The sequence below is a fragment of the Herpailurus yagouaroundi genome, unplaced genomic scaffold (genome assembly GCF_014898765.1).
Source record: "Herpailurus yagouaroundi ecotype Mexico unplaced genomic scaffold, PumYag 141, whole genome shotgun sequence".
NCBI lineage: Eukaryota > Metazoa > Chordata > Mammalia > Carnivora > Felidae > Herpailurus > Herpailurus yagouaroundi.
In genome coordinates this window covers 63,255,004-63,271,812 of record NW_024412396.1, presented here as the reverse complement: position 1 = coordinate 63,271,812, position 16,809 = coordinate 63,255,004, and the positions used below count along the sequence as shown (strand labels likewise).

The window sequence follows — 16,809 nt, the reverse complement described above, 5'->3', positions numbered from 1 at the left end:
TGACTCCACTGCTTTTGAGGGGTGGCAGTTAAAAAACTCCAGCCCTGATGAGTCAAGTATGAACCTCTTCTTGCTCTTTTGATGAAATTACAGTTAATTCTCCCCAATTAGTTCTGTGGTGTCTTTCTCTAAACAAGATTGAATAGAATCTCAGGAGATTGACAAGTCAGTGACAAATGGCACTCGGATAGAAGTTAAGGAGTGTGAGTCCAATCATTAGACCCTCACCCAAAACCGGGAAGGCTTTTCCCATAAGCTGCATTCAAAGACAAACACAGCCTTCCCCAGACACTCGAGTGCAAAGACACAGCCTCATGAATATGCAACAGGGAGGGTTTCTGATGGCGATGAAAGCATCTGCCTGGTGTCGTCCTCCAGAAGGTACTGTCTCCAGCCCAGAGCCATGGCTCGGCTCACTCTGACAGCTGGCATCTTCCTGCATGCTTGTGAACGGCTTCCCTCCATGCTTCCCGTGTGACCACCTGGCCCTGCCAGCACCCGCCAGCAGCATGCTGGGTCACCCCCGCATGCCCACTGGTGACCGCATCCCCCAGTCTCTCCCTGCCTTAGTGGGATCGTTCCCTAAAGCTTTCCCTGGAAAGAACTTTCCCCCTTCAGGAGAAGACACATCCTGTCAGGTTTCAGCTGTGCTTGATATTCTGTTAAAGTCACTTGGAAATTGTGATCTCGTCTTGAGACCGTGGGTTTGGCTGTCCTGATTTATTTGGCTGTCTTAATCTCTTTCCCACTCTGTGAAAAAGGGAAGTATCTCCTAGAATGGGGACCAGAGTTATTGATCGGAGGAACCCACAAGCAGGAGGCCTGGTTGTCATGGGAAGTGGGTAGGGCCGGCGGTTGCCTGTAGAGCACTCGAGCCCCACGCCCCTGTCACCCCAGCAGACATGCTACAAAGAGGGGAGCTGAGAAGGACACGTCGCACAGCACAGCGAGGAACCCAGCCCCAAGTCAGCCTCCTTAGAGAAGCAAGACCACCTCCAGCAGAAATCGGGGCTGGGGGTGGGGTGGGGGGGAGCCAACATGTTTAACGTTAAAAAAAAAAAAAAAGGTACAGAGATAAATAATGTTGATGTGAGAGTGGGTTCTCCTCCCCCTTCAAAAAATAAGAGACAGTCATCACTGGCTATGGAGGGGCTGTCTCCTTCCGCCCCGAGGACATCCTGGGTCTCAGAGCACAGGTGGCAGGTGTGAGGTCACCGGCTGCCAGCAGTCTGCGGCGTCGGACTGATTTACTTTCAAGCCCTATCTCGAGAAACAGACGTTCTTTTCCTGTTAAAAGTGAAAAATTGTAAGCAAAGCTCTCTGGCAAGAATGCTTAGTCATTCAGGGTTGCTATTTAGTATTCGGGGTCTTTAAGAAGGTGTAACTGCTTCCATTTCCTTCTTATTGGAATTGTTTTCGGGGCGGGGGGGAGCACAGCTTCTCAGAAACCGGAAGCTGGACGAAATCTACTGACAGATAATATTGCATCATTTCATAACCGAGGGGAAATCAGTAGAGAGGTTCATCGGCCGTGGAGGATTTCTGCGTGCCCGCTACTGGAGTGGCTCTGTTTCTTTTCAGAAAAACTGTGGGGAGGCCAGGTATCTGCCACTGTAGCGTTAGGGAGAATGTGGGTGACCAGCAGAGAGAGGGGACCTGGGGCACAGCCCCATGCTCCATCACTCTCCCCATATTCATAGACGTGAGGCATCTGAGTTGATTCTGGGGCCGCGAAGCAGAGAGCAGCCCGGATCCCAAGCAAACACACGCGAGCTGTGTCTACTGACTCTCCGATAAGCGAGTTTCGTTGCACGCAGCGTAACACCTGTCCCTTGTTCCTGGACTTTGATGCCTGCCTAGTCACTAGGGGGGCAGGGTTCCTTCTCAGACCCAGTTTATCTGCTACACGCTGAGAAGATAGGAGGGGAGAGGGAGGGGCACACCCTTCAGACCATAGCCGCTTACCTAATGCCACCAGAACAGTCAGAAGGACAGCTGGAATATAAATATAGGCCGTGCATTCAGTGACCACGCTTGTGAAAATAACGCCTCATTGAACATAACCAAGCCACGTCATTCATCGTGCCTTTTGCTTAACAAAACGGTTGCCTTCGAGATCCCTTTGAATGGTCAGATGGGGTTCGCGTACAGCTGCCACGTTGGAGGGCTGTGCGATGTCGACCACAGGTGTAGCGTGCTTTGGAAAAAGGATTTTCGTAAAGGCTGCAGCTGCACAAGCAACTTGAGCTGGCTGTTCCCAGTGTCCTGTCTGTGGCAGCGTTTCTCAACAGGGTTAGCAGCATGGGTCAGCAGAGGGGTTCGGAGCTTGGACTCACGGCTTCCTGAGGTCAGTGGCCTCGGTCCTGAGTCCTCTCAGCCGTGGGGAGATGCCTGTCCACTTCGGTTCCCCGGGGTCACTCTGTTGCCGTCCCTTTCCCCCATCCCACACACAGGGTGGTCCAAGGAGAACCCCGATGAAAACCCGGGATGGAGGGATCAGAACAGTTCATCAGGGGACACTTTGCCTTCATAAGAGGTGCCCAAGATCACACTTTCTTTGGGGGCATCTTGGTGGCAGGGAAGAGAGAGCAGTTGGCTTGAGAAAATACAGATCTCAGCTCCAGGGCATCTGATGGGGGGGGGGGGCCCCTTCTGGACCATTTGGACGATTAGGTCACAGAACCTGGACCAGGTTTCAGGGCACATTCTCACCTGCCTGTGTCAGCTCTCGGTTCAGTTAGGTTTTGCGGTGGCTTTTCAGGGCCTCGTGCCCTGTGGCTGAGGGACTGGGTGGAGCACCACAGCTGCTCAGCTTGCAAGGTTAGGACGGTGATATGCACGTCTCGAATTCCTGTGCTAAATAAGAGATGTACAGCAGCCGGCCTCCCTGGCTTACCTGTGGAACCTGATTATATGGGAGCTGATTCCTCCAGAGTCTTGGATTTCAAATTAGAAATAATGTCTTCTATTCCTTCCTCCGTCTGATTCCTTTTTTAAGCCTCAATTTGTCCATTTCTCTGAGGGTAATAATCCCTTCCACCCCCACGTATGCTGTGGGAATACATTTACTTTGGTGAGAAGGAAAGTGGTTGCTTTAAAAAAAAAAAAAGTGTTGGTTAGAACTAGCATTTCTAGTTGTGTACCTACACAAATCCAAATCTATTTTGATATCGTATCTATTTTGGCACTTACCATTTTAGTCCCATGAGACGGTAAGATACAGGCTGTTTTGGTTATTTTCTTTAATCAGATACATCCATTCTGATTCATAATCGTGTTTATTTATTTTTTCCTCCAAATTCTAATCCAATGGAGGAATCTGATTGATGGTGTTATTGCCAGGAATAGTGGGTGTTAACTATGAGATAATGTTGCCATTGTTACCAGTCACCTATTATTAGTACATATCTGAAGCCTCTAATATCCATCCCCGGTTTAGGACGTGAAGGGTGTCTGCCCTTGTGAAGCAGGTGTTAAAAGGGATTGACTGGGAAGGGGAAAAACAAATATTTCTGAGAAACCTCCGTTACCCTCCATATTTAAATGGCTTGGTTATATTAGAGATGGGAGAAAGTCACTGAGTGAGGTGACTTTAATCTAACTATGTGCCACACTCATTTGCAGTCCGGGTGCTTGGAGGCGATGACAGCCATGCTGAGAAACCCTTTGAGACCGTGAAGGTTCCGGCCTCGGAGCCACTGTTAGTCAAGGAGACTAGAGGACACAGACGTGCTTTTCCAAAAGAGGGAACCACTGTCTTCCAGCTTTCAGACAGTGACGTGCCTGTTGACAGTAGTCATTCATTCACTTTTTCGTTCCACAGGCCTTTACCAGGTATCTCTCACGGGCTTGGCGTCGTTAGCCCCTGAGAGCACCTAAATGCACGCGTCCTATCTTCCAGAACCACAGTCTAAGAGGGGAGACAGTTACATTAACTTGAACATGAAACGGTGTGGTCTGTTCAGTGATAGCCACACCCCTAGGGAGTATAGGAGCACCGAGGACCCAAGGCACCAAGGCCTAGCTTCTTACAGGGGAGGGGCAGGGGGAAGAAACAGAAGGCTCACAGCAGCCTTCCTGGAGGAGGTGGCTCCAGAGCTGAATTTAGAGGCTAGAGGCTAGATTTGGAGTTAGACTACTGTTTAAGCCCTACCTTTGCCACCCACTGGCCGTATGACTTGGGATAAGTTCATAACCTCATGAAATCTCAATTTTGTACGCTAAACCGTGCAGATAACATTGTTAGCAGCCCCACAGAACTGTTTAAAGGTTAAATGAAATAATCTATGTAAAGTGCTAGTTGGGAGTGCCTGAAGCCTGCTACACCATGTTCACTAAAACTCATCATCACTACCGTCATCATTTGCCAGAACTTATCCATAGTGAAGCATACTGTTACGTGAATAATTAGCTACTTTGGTCGTATATAGATATCACAAAGAGAAGGAACTTTAACAGTAGCTCTGATTAATTTGTTTGCAGACCAAATAAAACAGTGAATCCAAAGAGCAAAATTAGCCCCTCCAAAAGTCACAGGTCCCTTGTAGCAAGGGAACCATAGAACCTACTAGAAAATGTGTAGAATTTTTCTTCAGTAGTAGTTTATTGTTGTATTTTGTAATGAATTAATGACCAAACATTTGAAGCGCTTCTCAGTTTTGGTTTCCAGTGTGGTAAATATAGAGAGATATATAACCCCTGTAAGTACAATCTCTTGAGGGGTTCTCAATAACTGCAGAGTCTATAAAAGGATCCTGAGACCAAGAGAATTGAGAACGAATGTTCTTTAAAGAACAAGATCTTCCTGGAACTCTGTTCTCCAGAGTCTTGGGCCGCAGGGAAGCAGGAAAACCCACACTCGCTGCCTGGCGTGTGCAGAATATGCTTTCAGGCTTCTTTTGACCAAACATTAATGACATCTGCTTTTCTGTCTCTCCAGGTCGGTGGGTCTCAGTCTTAGCTGCACGGTGGAATTACCTGGGTGATTAACAATAGGCCTAGCCCCATCCCTAGAGTTAGTGACTCAGTTGGTGTGGGGGGTGGTTTAAAAATCCATGACATCATGGGTTTTGAAACACACCCCCCCCCCGCCCCGCCAAGTAATTCTGATGTGAAGCCAAGGTTGAGAACCACTGTTCAAGGCAGTCAATGAGAAGGCAAGCCACCGTGGCGACGTCAGACTATAGCAACAGCAACCTTGTTTATTTAACTGACAGCTGCTCCTGAAACTCTCAGGAAAACTATATGAAATCTTTGTTCTCAAAGTTAAAATATTTATTTTCCATTAAAAAAAAAACAAAGTTCAAAACGAGACCAAAAAAATCAACAGCAGTGTAATCACTTTGCTGTTTAGATTTTGTTTTTCTGTTTTTGTTTTTTCTAAGTAGTCAGACACACTTTGTCTACCCAAGAGTCAGTTCTTAGCTGAACTTCATTAGGTCTTCCGGATGGTAATGGCATTGATTGATGTCTTCTAACTCAGCCTCCGGTTCCTCCTCCTGTGTGGCTGCATTCACTCTGCAGGACTCACTTCCTTCCCGGGACAGAGGGCATGGGGGGTGGGGGGTGGGGGCTCTCCTCTTGCTCGTCCTCGTGGGTGCCCTGTGTGGATTATCCACAGAAGGTGAATTCCTGGCCTGTTTCCGTCCACCTCCCATAAGCCACCTCCACCAAATCCCTGCTGAAGGATTTGAGTGTATTTAGAGGTATCTGTGTTTCCTTCATGTTGAAACAGTCAAAACGCAAAACGGATGGCCAGTCTATTGCTGCAAATACTCTTAAAATGAATAAATTATGGTGCACTTCAAAGCCCCAACAGAAATTATTTTTATGCTCACAATTTTGTCTTATCTAGAGTATAACCAGCTCCGTTTATTTGAGTAGTCAGCATTGGTCTTTATATATTATCACTATTTGAATCCTTATGATAAGTTGATGGTTCCATGTTTATCTACATATTACACTTTATGATGAATTCAAATTTAGAATGTGGCCAGTGATAGAAGTATCAAGTTTTCACCTTGAAATAACTGAGACCCTTTCTCTCAGCTCTGAAACCACATCTCCAGGAGAGAACTGGGGAAGAGGTGAGGACCAAGCCCCTGATGGTCTCCAGCCATCAGGACCCATAGAAGGGCCACACGAAGAGGAATGAGTCAATTGATTTCCGAATAGAAGTTCCTTTGCCAACTCCCTTTGCCTGTGAATGTGCTTGGTCCACACCTCTCCATAGCCTTTTAGGACAAATTTTACCCAAGAGTCAGGCAGGTAGCAACTCCTGAGCATAGGTGCCTTTGCTACAGCCCATCCTCCCTCAGTTTAGCCTTGATGACCGACATCTGCTTGTACGTAAGGTGAAAGCGTGCTCTCTCTCCTACTCCTAAGTCATGTCCTAGAATGTGTTTCCAAATCCAGGGGTGTTAGCCGCCTTGCAAAAGCCAGGGAGTGGAATGGCAAGTGGCTTGGTTTATCTTAAGAACGGCCTCCATCCCCAGGAGGCAAGGATGATTCCTCCCCCAGTCACCAATGCACGCCCCCCCCCCCCCCCGCCCTGACGATAGTTTCCAGGTTTAGGCCCTGACAGGGGTGCCTTGTAACTTTCCTTTGTAGCACTTCATTTATGCCACGTTTCCGCATGAGCGCCATAGCTGTGTCTAGCTGTACCCCTGTCCCCCCGCCCAACACTCGCGCTGTCCTAGACTGAGCTCCTCAAGGGAGCACCTCCCACGGCATGTGCTCTGGATGTTGACTAAAAGATTAGCTAGAGCCTTGGATGGAAACTCAGGTTCAAGGCCATAATGATTGTCCGTATTTCTTTATGGACTTAAGACTTAGAAACGTCCTGGGGAAGGAGTGTGTGTTCGTCTTGAACTCGTGTCTGTGTGTGGGAGGGGGTTGGGGGGGGTGACTAGTCAGTCGGGTCTGTCCTTTGACTTCTGATGCCGTCTTCTCGGAAACCCCTCACAGGCTCTGTCCACGCCACGTCAGTAGCAGCCTCAAGAGTGGAGCAGGCACTGTCGGAAGTGGCCTCTTCTCTGCAGAGCAGCGCCCCCAAGCAGGGCCCACTACACCCCTGGATGACGCTGGCGCAGATCTGGCTCCATGCAGGTACTGCCCTGCCCCTACCCGTGGGCCCTCCCACCACCCACACCCACACGACTGAGCCGGAGGCCGGAGCATCCTGTGGGCACTTGCCTATTTAGCCTTCAACCCCACATCAGGAGAAATCACGGCCTTTGTGGTCACACGCCAAAATGCCACTACTTCCTTGCAGGAACCACGAGTTGCTGTGTATCTCCCCACCCCGTCCCCTGCCTCGATACCCTGAGCCAGAGCCTGGTACAGAGCAGGCATCCAGCGGAAATTTTCTGATTGGACGCCAAGGGTCTTGGGGAGACCTCAGTGGTGGTTGTAGGGTTTGTGCTGCAGCAGGGACCCCAGAGCTATACCCAGGCTTTCTTTGCAGGGGTCAGCGTAGTAGGGTGTCCCAGGCTTCAGAAGTCTGGAAGTCCATTACTCTTTGCTGGCTGTGTAGACAGGAGCTAATAGCTTCACCCCTCCCCCTCAGGGTCCACATCTGCACAGTGGGGGTAATAGCACCGGCCTCCTAGGGTGGATGAGCGTGGCGCCTGGCGCATCCTGGGTCCCTGGGAGAGGGGACAGGTGTGTTGATGGCTCAGATGTCTTCGTCAAGGCCAGGGAAGGGGCAGCGCTCTCGATGTCCCTGACCCCTCTCTGTTGGCACTCCTGCTAATCCGCAGAGGCAGGGGCGGGTAGCAGCAAACACAGGGCTGGAAACGAGCCCAGAAGGCAGATGTGATTGCCCCCCCTCCTCCAGTTTCACATGGTTGCTGCCGCATAGCTGGAGATCCCCCAAATAAATCCCACGTGCAGGCATTGCAGCAACGAGCGCCCCCCCCCCCAACCCACACACACAGAGGGTCCGGGGGGGTGATGGCTGTGGATTTCCTTCCGTATTTATATCTGGGTATAGACGGTAACTTCTGTTCCTCAAGTTTTATCACTGGGTCTGCGAGACCCCCAAATGGGCCTTCCCAGGCTAGACCCTCGGGGTGCACAGCGGAAGGCCAGATTCGGCTGAGGAAAGTACTCATTACCCACCGTTGTCCATCTATTTAGTCGTCTTTTGCCAAGGCTCATTATGTGATGTTGAGCCTTGTTTGGAACCATTGGCGGACCTTTGTTGGAAACATGGTCGGATCTACCTGGCTTTGGCGGGTCACAGAGCCAAGCTCAGCCGGCCTCTTCTGTGTTGGCATCTTTAATTGAGCCATAACAACTCCCGTAAATTAACAAATTACATTCTTCTAAGCAGAAGTACAAAAGAGGGATGATTCATGAATGTGCTGATTGTTCTTCCTGCGCAGACGCTTGCCAGCATGTGGCCTCTCGCCGGGTCCTAGATGAGCTGGCGCTCAGGGCATGAGGACAGCAGCAATGCCTTCCTCTGCACTAATGCAGCTCTCCCACAGAAGAGCCCAGTCCCCAGTCCAGGGCCTGGCACCTGTCCCATGCTGCCGCCTGATGAGCGGTGACTCCAGAGAGCAGAGAGGGAAGGCTTCAGTGTCAGGGCCGGCCAGGAGAGACCGGCTGACCCTGCAGGGCCAGTGTGGGGGCAGAAGCGTCTTTTGAATTTGAATTAAAGTTGGAATTTTGGAGGGCCACCGTCTAAAAAAACCAGAAGAGCCGAAGGCAGTCCTTCTAGGCTGGAATGAACTTCCTTGACTTCAGGGACACTTCTTCTTGCCCATTTCTTGGAAAAGTCAGTGACCTGAGTGAGGGTCACTGAGTTCCAGAATGGCCTCTCCCGCTGGCTTGCTGCCCCTTATTCGGTTATTCAGACTCTGTTCCTTTTTGCATATCCCACGTGACTCTTGGGAGGGAATTTTGTGGCTGCTGATGAGAACATTGAAGAACTTGGTAGCGAAGATTCAGTTTAGAGCTGTCCTTGAATTTTTACATGATCACATAATATCCACTTCTCATCGGCACAGCTTACAGCACAGAACAAAGTTCTCGTTGTTAGTTTATAGGTGTGGCTTTTAATAATCTACAAGTTGGTGGGGGGCGGAGGGGGGAGGGCGGCTCCTGAGTTGCTCAGTCAGTTGAGCATCCCACTTCGGCTCAGGTCATGATCTCACAGTTCGTGGGTTCGAGCCCTGCATCGACCCGCTGCTGTCAGTGCAGAGCCCGCTTTGGACCCTCTGTCCCCCTCTTCCTCTGCTCCTCCCCCACTCACGTGCCTATGTTCTCTCTCTCTCTCAAAAATGAATGGAAAAACATTTAGAAAAAAAACAGTCTACTAGTTGGTGGCATTGGACTGTGGGAAACGAATGCCATATCTGCCTTATAAACTCTGGACAGAATATTCATAGTGCTTATGTTATGTGAATGCACTGAGTAAATTAGAATCTTATGGGGTCTGTGCCATATTGACTCTTTCAAAGCAATGACTTTGAGTCAAGATTTAGAATCGGATCATATATTCATATAGTCTTTGGAGAGGTAACTTCAGAATGAACTGAGAAAACAGCTTCCACTTAACCGTAAGACCTTACCATCTGTGGTTTGAGCTCTACTGCTCTCAGAGGCAAGATAGCAGTGACCAATCACCCCGCCCCCGCCCGCCCTGCCCAATGCCGACTCTTGGACAATTTGTGGTTCCATCGTCAGGCCTAGCAATACTGCCAGATTCTGTAAATTTTGCAAGCTTTGGAAGAAACTAATTAGATCAAGGCCTAACGCCCAAGGCCATGGTGTTACTGTGGCATTTGTGGGTCTCTCCTCTCTAGATTGTGTTCTCTGGTGAGCTGAGTATAGTGGGAGCTCATGACGAGAGCCCATGGTGAGGGGGCCCCCGAAGCTAGCAGGTGAGGTCACTCTGAGACAACCTTCGATTTTCAGCCTATTGGATGAGCAGGTCCCTGGGCCACTGGTATGTCCATTTGAATGGCAAAGAGATCATGAATTGGACACCAGAGCCTCCAGCTGCCCTGTGAAGGAATGGGCCAGTGGCCCAGCAGGGAGCACAGATCTGGGAAGACCAAGGACATTTGGCCACATAGAGTCCCTCCATGCCTGAGCGGTGGGACTCGCTCCCAGTTCACACCCTTCCCTCTGACCTCCAGCTCTTCACCAGGACACCTGGTGGCTGACCAGCATGGGTTGTGTGTGTTTTGTTCCTTAGTTTGTTGGGACCTCTGTGACAGTTTTATCTAAATTATTTTTGAATAAAGAGTACCTTCCCCTGGTACACAACTGGAAAGGTACAAAGGATGGAGAGTGAAAAGGCTCCATCCTGCCCCTGAGCCTCAGCCACCCACCCACAGCACCCTCTGTTAGCAGGTCCCCTGTGTGCTTTCCTGAGCTGTCACTCGCACACAGAGGTCATTGCTCATCAGCGCATGTAACACTTACTCAGACTTTTTCCTGGCTGCATAGTATAAATTATTATATGACCCCATTAGTTAACAGATTATTTCTAATATTTTGCCATTACGGACAATGCATCAGTAAGTATCCTTCCAAATATTTATTGCTCTCTATGTTGCGTGTAAGATAAATTCCTAAAAATGGACTTGATGGACCAAAGGGTATACACTCTTCAATTTTGATGAGTTTGGTCACATTGACTTCCACAAAATAGTGCCAACTTATAGCCCCGCCAACAGTGTGTGAATGGCCCATTTTCCTGCATCCTTACCGACACGACGAACTCTCAGACTTCTAGATCTCTGCCAGTCTGATAGGTGAAAAGTGGTATTTCAATCGTCTGTTCATGGTTTCTGCTCATTTATCTTCTTAGGTACTGAGCTTTCCTTTTTTATTTGTAAGCACATGTTATGTGTCAAAGAAATCTGCCTTGTGTCTGTGATATGAGCTATAAATATTTTCTCCTGTTTTTATTTTGTTAGTGTTTTCGTTGGTCTTTTTTTTTTTTGGCCAGTTTTTAAAAAATATATTTATCAATCTTTTCTTGATGGCATCTGGGCTTTACATGACATTTACCCGTTTTTATGGTCTCCTTTTCAGAAGTTCCAAGCACCTTCTGGGGCCATTGGTATATCTACCATCTTATAAAGGTCAGAAGGGGTTATCTCCTCTCCTTTGTGGGAGAACCCAGGCCAGATGGAAATAAGTGCCTCTGTGGTCTTACTGGGGAATGAGACAGACTCAGGGGAGCTCCGTTAGAGCACGTGATGCTTATTGTACCGCAAAACCCATTTCCCTAGGAGCTGTACTTCTTTAGGAGGCAAACCGATGGTTGGCCATCGGAGACTCACACATTCACAGACCTTCCAGGTTCAACCAGAGCCTTTGCCACACCAGGCGGCAGCTTTTTGTTGCCCATCTTTTAATTTCCACGTTGGGATGGCGGCTAAAAATGACTTTGCGGTAGGTGGTTAATTTCTGCTTGTTACTTACTAATAATTATAGCTTTCACTTTGGCGCTCTCACAGTTGAAACTAGTGGCTATTCTTAGATGTGCAAGATCAGATTTTCTGATTTCTGCTGGGAACTTAAAGCGGTGATACTCTCACAAATTCCCTGGCCCTGTCCCAGCCTACACCCCGCCCCCACCCCCTTACCAGGCTCCTCCCAGCCTCCCAAAGGCTGCATCCGCAGGATCGAGGGGTCATCCTGTGGCATAGCCCCCAGCTCCCAGACGGGTAGTGTATGGGTCACCACACAGAAAGCCCCTGCAGGAGGGAACGCTCAGTACCTGGGGGTCGGGCGAGCCCCATTCAGGGCCAGTCTAGATTAAGCAAACCAGCCCCTGCTCCTGCCCGGAGTGGCTTTGACTAAATGGTCTACATTCTACAGGTAGCTAACATTTACCAAGCACTGTCCAGGTATCAGACTTTATTCCAAGGACTTTATATGCCTTAATTGCCTTATGAGGTGTAAACACCTTAATCACCCCATTTTACCTACGAAGAAACGGATACACAGCTGTCAAGTCACTTGCCTAATGTTACATGGCCAGTAAGGGGAGAAGCCAGAATTCAGCACCCCCGCTCTAACCCCGGGTGGGCGCTCAGGCGTTCAGCACAACGTCTTCCGGCACGTGTTTATGGGCCACAGTCAGAGTGAGGCTCAGGAGAGCAGTGGTCATAAAGACAGACACGGTCCCTGCCTTCATGGAGTTGACAGATGTGAGAGAAAACAATTACAGATTAATTCTCATTGTGCCACGTGCTATGAAGGGTCAGGGTTGGTCTCTCATGAGAACTGACGACAGAGGTCGCCCCAAGCCGGGAGCCAGAGCAGGTCTGGGCATGGGACCGGAGGCCTGAGGAGTGATTGGCGGTGGTTGGGACACGGGCGGGGAGGCACAGGACAGCACCCGGGAGGCCTGCAGACGGTGCCGGAGAGTGTTGGAGAAATGGCAGGGCCCCTGGGCCTGGAGCCTAAGGAGAAAGAAACGACATGGCCCGAGGTGAGGCACAGTCCTGCAGGGCCCCTGGTAGCCATGCTAAGATCTTTAACTTAATCCTAAAAGCATTGAAAAGCTACCGATGGCCTTCTAGCAGGAGGGTGAAAGGGTCAGACGGGTGGGAACAGAAAGAGTGGAATACAGAGGGTGCGGCTCGGTGTCTGAGGCAGAGGGAGGTGGGCCCTGAGACGCACTGTCCAACAGGATCCATAGGACTCTCCGGTGGGTGTGAAGTTGGGGGAGAAGGAGAAAAGAAGAATCTGGGAAGAGTTCTGTGTTTGGGGCCTGAGTCAGCGGGTGACTGGTGACGCTGTTCTCTGTGATGGGAAGCCATGGCGGGGGAGCGGGCATTGAGAACTGATGCATTAGGGTCAGGGAGGAAGGGAAACCAGAGTCGTGTTTGAACTTGGAAGTGTCTGGTGCCTGAGGATGCGCAAATGAAGACGGCACGTGGGCAGCCGGACAGTCAAGCCTCCACGTCAGGTTTTGGCTGAAATGAAACAGACATTCGGGAGTGAGGATTTAAGGCCAAGGGGTGTGATAAGAAGGCCCAGGAAGAGAATGTCCAGGGAGCAGGGAAAGGGACAGGACTGCGTGTGATCCAAGCCCCTCCCACATTTAAAATTTGGGCGGCAGGAGGGGAAAAGCCAAATCGAGGGCAAGGAGGGGGAGGTCAGGGAGGCAGGAGGGGAACCGGAGAGGTGGCACTGGGCAGCTGAAAGGGTTTCCTTCCAAGGGGCCTGTGCGGCGCGATCAAGGGCTCTGAAGTCGGGCTTGTGAAAATCCCGGTGTCACCTGGGTGTAGCCTAGTGCTCTCCGACAGAAGATGAGGGCAGTTGTGACAGCTACACCACATAACACATGGGGAGTGTTCAGTGGGCAGCAAGCGCTTGAGAACTCCTCAAATCACTGTTATTAAGGAGGATACGGCTGGTAGGACGTGCTGCTGGGAGGTTGAAGAGGTGCAGACAGAAGCATTTGTTGGTCGTGGCGGATGGGAGTTGTCGGCGGCCATGACAGGTGAGGCTTTGGGGGCCAGAGATGGAGCCTCCTGATGTGGCTGCAGGGTGGATGGCAGTGACGAAGACAGGCAGGGGGTACCTAATCCTTCCAGGAAGGGCCCCTATGCAGCAGAGGGGAGAAATGAGGGGTAGCTGGGGAGGAGTGTGGGTTCAAGTTAGGGGGCTTCACAAATGGCTGACACAGAAGCATGTTGATTGCTGCTGGGAATGATCACGTCAAGACTGAGACCTTCCTTGCCCTGAAGAGAGAGAGGATATGTGGGGGTCTGAATCCCTCTAGAAAGCAAGAGAGTGGTGGGGTCCAGGGCTCAGGCAGAGGGATTGGCCCTCAGTTAGGAGCAGAGTGGATAGGCACAGAGGACAACAGAGGGCTTGTCAATGTGGTGGCAAGAGAAGGCTCAAGGTCTGCTTTGTCAGCTTCTGTTTTCTCTTTGAATGATGAGTCAAGATCAGCCAAAGGGGCGGAGGGCTTTGGGGAAGGATTGAGGCATCAGGAGAACAGCTGGGCCAGGGCCCGGAGGGGTCAGGTGTCTCCGATGCAGCTAGAGGGTGAGGAGCCCGTCCTGCCACCCCTACCAAGCCACCGGGGGAGGCATTCCCCCCTGACAGGTTGACACAGCCACTCGGAAACTCAGAAATAAGTGTTGATCCGGAAGCTGAGACCCTGACAGAGGCATTTGGCCAAGCTTTCATGGAGGAAAGGCCCTGGCTATGTTCATCCTGGGGACTGTAGGCCCAGCTTGGGGCTCGGCCCAGAGAAGCTCAGGTTAGGACCGATGCATGCAAACAAAATCACTGCCTTCTTTCACTTCTGACCTTCCCCGGAGGAAAAGTAAAGAACAGTTCTGGGGAGAGCTGATAAGGGCGCAGCCCTCCCCTGGGCCTTCATGACTTGCAAGGGTGACAGGAAACTCATCAGGCCCTCGTGCTGACTTTGATATGAAAGAGTGAATTCAGTGGTCCGGGTGCTATGCTCTAGGAGCACCTGATGCTTCCAGAAGATGCCCTGTGCTCACCATGGGGACTCCTCGGCCCCCCATGTGCAGGAGCTATCCCAGAACCAAGTTGCTAAGGTTTGTTTTCCAAGCGCAAGTCAGGGAAGTAGGGTTTGGGGTAAAGGAAATGGTTTTAGAGAGTCAGGGGGCCCACTGGCCTAGCTCCCTGCCTGCCTGCAGGCCTGACCTGTATGATTGGAGAGCACCTGATGGCACACGGGTCTTTTCCTGCATCCCTGTCGGCCAGACCTCAGGTGGAATGGAAGATCTGAGTACCCAGACAAGGTGCCGCCCTTGAACTGCCTCCAGCATATACTGCTCCTCCTTTATCTGAGTTCCAAAATAGGTGTCCCCTCCGGGTAGACTATCCCGCAGAGAACAGGCCTAACTAACTAGCTGAAGGCACATTTGTGAGAAGGCACTTTGCATCTCTCTGGGCAAATGCAGCCCTGCAGCAGGCACACAGCCTGCCAGCAGGATCCAGGCTAGATTTCAGCCCCCCTCTGCCCAGCACCTTTGCACAGTGCACAACATGCACAACCCTGAGCCCAGGGAAGGCATGTTGTAAGCCACTTCTCAACCTTGCAGCTGACATGAAGCAGGTGCTTGACAAGTGTTAGAAGAATGAATGAATGAATGAGTGAATGAATGAATGAATGAATGGGGAAACCAGACCTGTGGGAGACTGTGAGTGCATCTACACTGGGTCCCCCAACCAGAAACAGCTCTTCACCTTGAGGAAGAAACAGTCCTCAGCCTTACATGCAGAGCTTAGCTCTTTCAGATAACGCCCATAGATGGTTCAGCAAGTGATTTCAGAAGGCCCTCCACGCAAGGCATGGTTCAACGCCAAGGCAGAGCAGCTCGACTGGCCATCCAGGACCACAGCCTCTAGTGGGAAAGCGAGCACACACACAGCTCTCATGGGACAAGGTGGACTGGGGTGCATGCTTCCCAGAGCACACACAGGGCACTGGAAGAACAGGAGTGTGAGAGGTGGCTTCCCTGGGGGTGTCTAGGGAAGGCAAGTGCAGCTGGAGTGTGCTGGGGCTGAGAGCCAGGAGTCTTCACAGATGGCCACTCGGGGAGGGCATTTGGGGCAGAAGGAACAGCACAAGCAGAGGTGTGGGGGTGAGACCGTGAACTAAACATCGCGGGAGGCAGTCGGAAAGGTGGCAGGGCCCTAATTTTGAACGCTGAGCAAAAACAATTGGGTTACAGGGGCACCTGGGTGGCTCAGTCGGTTGAGTATCTGACTGTTGATTTTGGCTCAGGTCATGATCCCAGGGTCGTGGGATCAAGCCCCATGTCAGGCTCTGCACTGAGCATGGAACCTGCTTGAGATTCTCTCTCTCTCTCTCTCTCTCTCTCTCTCTCTCTCTCTCTCTGTGCTCTTCTCCCTCATGCACGCTGTCTCTAAACTAAAAATAAAAATTAAAACAAAACAAAAAACATTCGGTTACATTCACCTGCAGTAGGGAACCATGGGAAGTTTGCAAGCAGAGAGGGGATTTTATTTCCAACATGTTCCACAGCAACAGAATGACAAGGACAAACCAAGTGATTCCAAAGGGGACTGTCAGAGCTCAGTGTGAGCTCTCAGAAAGGTGGAAAGTGTCCATGACCCTGAGCAACCCCTTACCTCCGGTTAGAGGCTGTCAGCTTCCAGCAACCAGCACAGAATCTCTGTGCCTGGGACCCCATCAGAGAGTGACCTCTCAGAGCCTGCCCTGCACGGTTCAAGTGCATTCTCGTAGGGCCTGACAAGCTCTCGGTTCCGGGAGCCAGTTTCATTCTGTCTTGCTGTTCCTTTGGTGCAGACTCTTACCATCTCTTACATAAGCTCACAAGGCCCTTTGTTCTTTTTTTTTTTTTTTTTAAACTTGAATTTAGCCATCGGTGAAGGGTCAGGGAAACTGTTTGCTGTTGCTTCTCTGACCCTCGACTTGCTTCATTGGCCTGTGCCCCAGAAATGGCCCATCTCTGGCCTTCACTGAGCATTCGCTAATCTTCAGACTGCACTTTGAACACCTGCTAAACGCTAGAGCCTGTGCTAAGGAATGCGGAGATGGCTGTGGCTGGGAGTCAGTCGCTCATAGTTTAGAGGGAGAAAACAAGTCTGGTCATATGCTGGAGGCTTTAGGGAAGTACGAAAACACCCTTTAGCTCCTGAGTTCTGGCAAGTGGAGAGCAAACTGCCAGCTCACTTACTTAGGGAAGTGGAATCTGAGAATGTGGCTTGGCATCTGGACTCGGTCAGATTCCCTAACATCACGGCTCAGGTAAATTCGCCCATCCCAAACCGCTGGCCTCCCCGTGGCAGAGGCAGAGCCCC

At 50.6% G+C, this 16,809-nt stretch overlaps 1 protein-coding gene and 1 long non-coding RNA gene across 10 annotated transcripts in view; one reads left to right on the top strand and one right to left on the bottom strand.

The window, feature by feature from the left end:
- The window catches only part of TTC7B (tetratricopeptide repeat domain 7B), a 233,233-nt gene that overhangs the window by 177,683 nt on the left and 38,741 nt on the right, over window positions 1-16,809 (top strand). For all 9 annotated transcript variants that reach the window (XM_040477997.1, XM_040477995.1, XM_040478003.1 and 6 more), the window contains one exon: window positions 6,967-7,107. In XM_040477997.1, the coding sequence (XP_040333931.1) occupies window positions 6,967-7,107 (141 nt within the window). The remainder of the gene's footprint in view (window positions 1-6,966; window positions 7,108-16,809) is intronic.
- On the bottom strand, window positions 5,109-16,325 carry LOC121032186 (uncharacterized). The gene is made up of 2 exons (XR_005791134.1): window positions 16,117-16,325; window positions 5,109-5,601 (listed from the first exon to the last, which is right to left on the bottom strand). It is a non-coding gene; the product is annotated as an uncharacterized LOC121032186 (long non-coding RNA).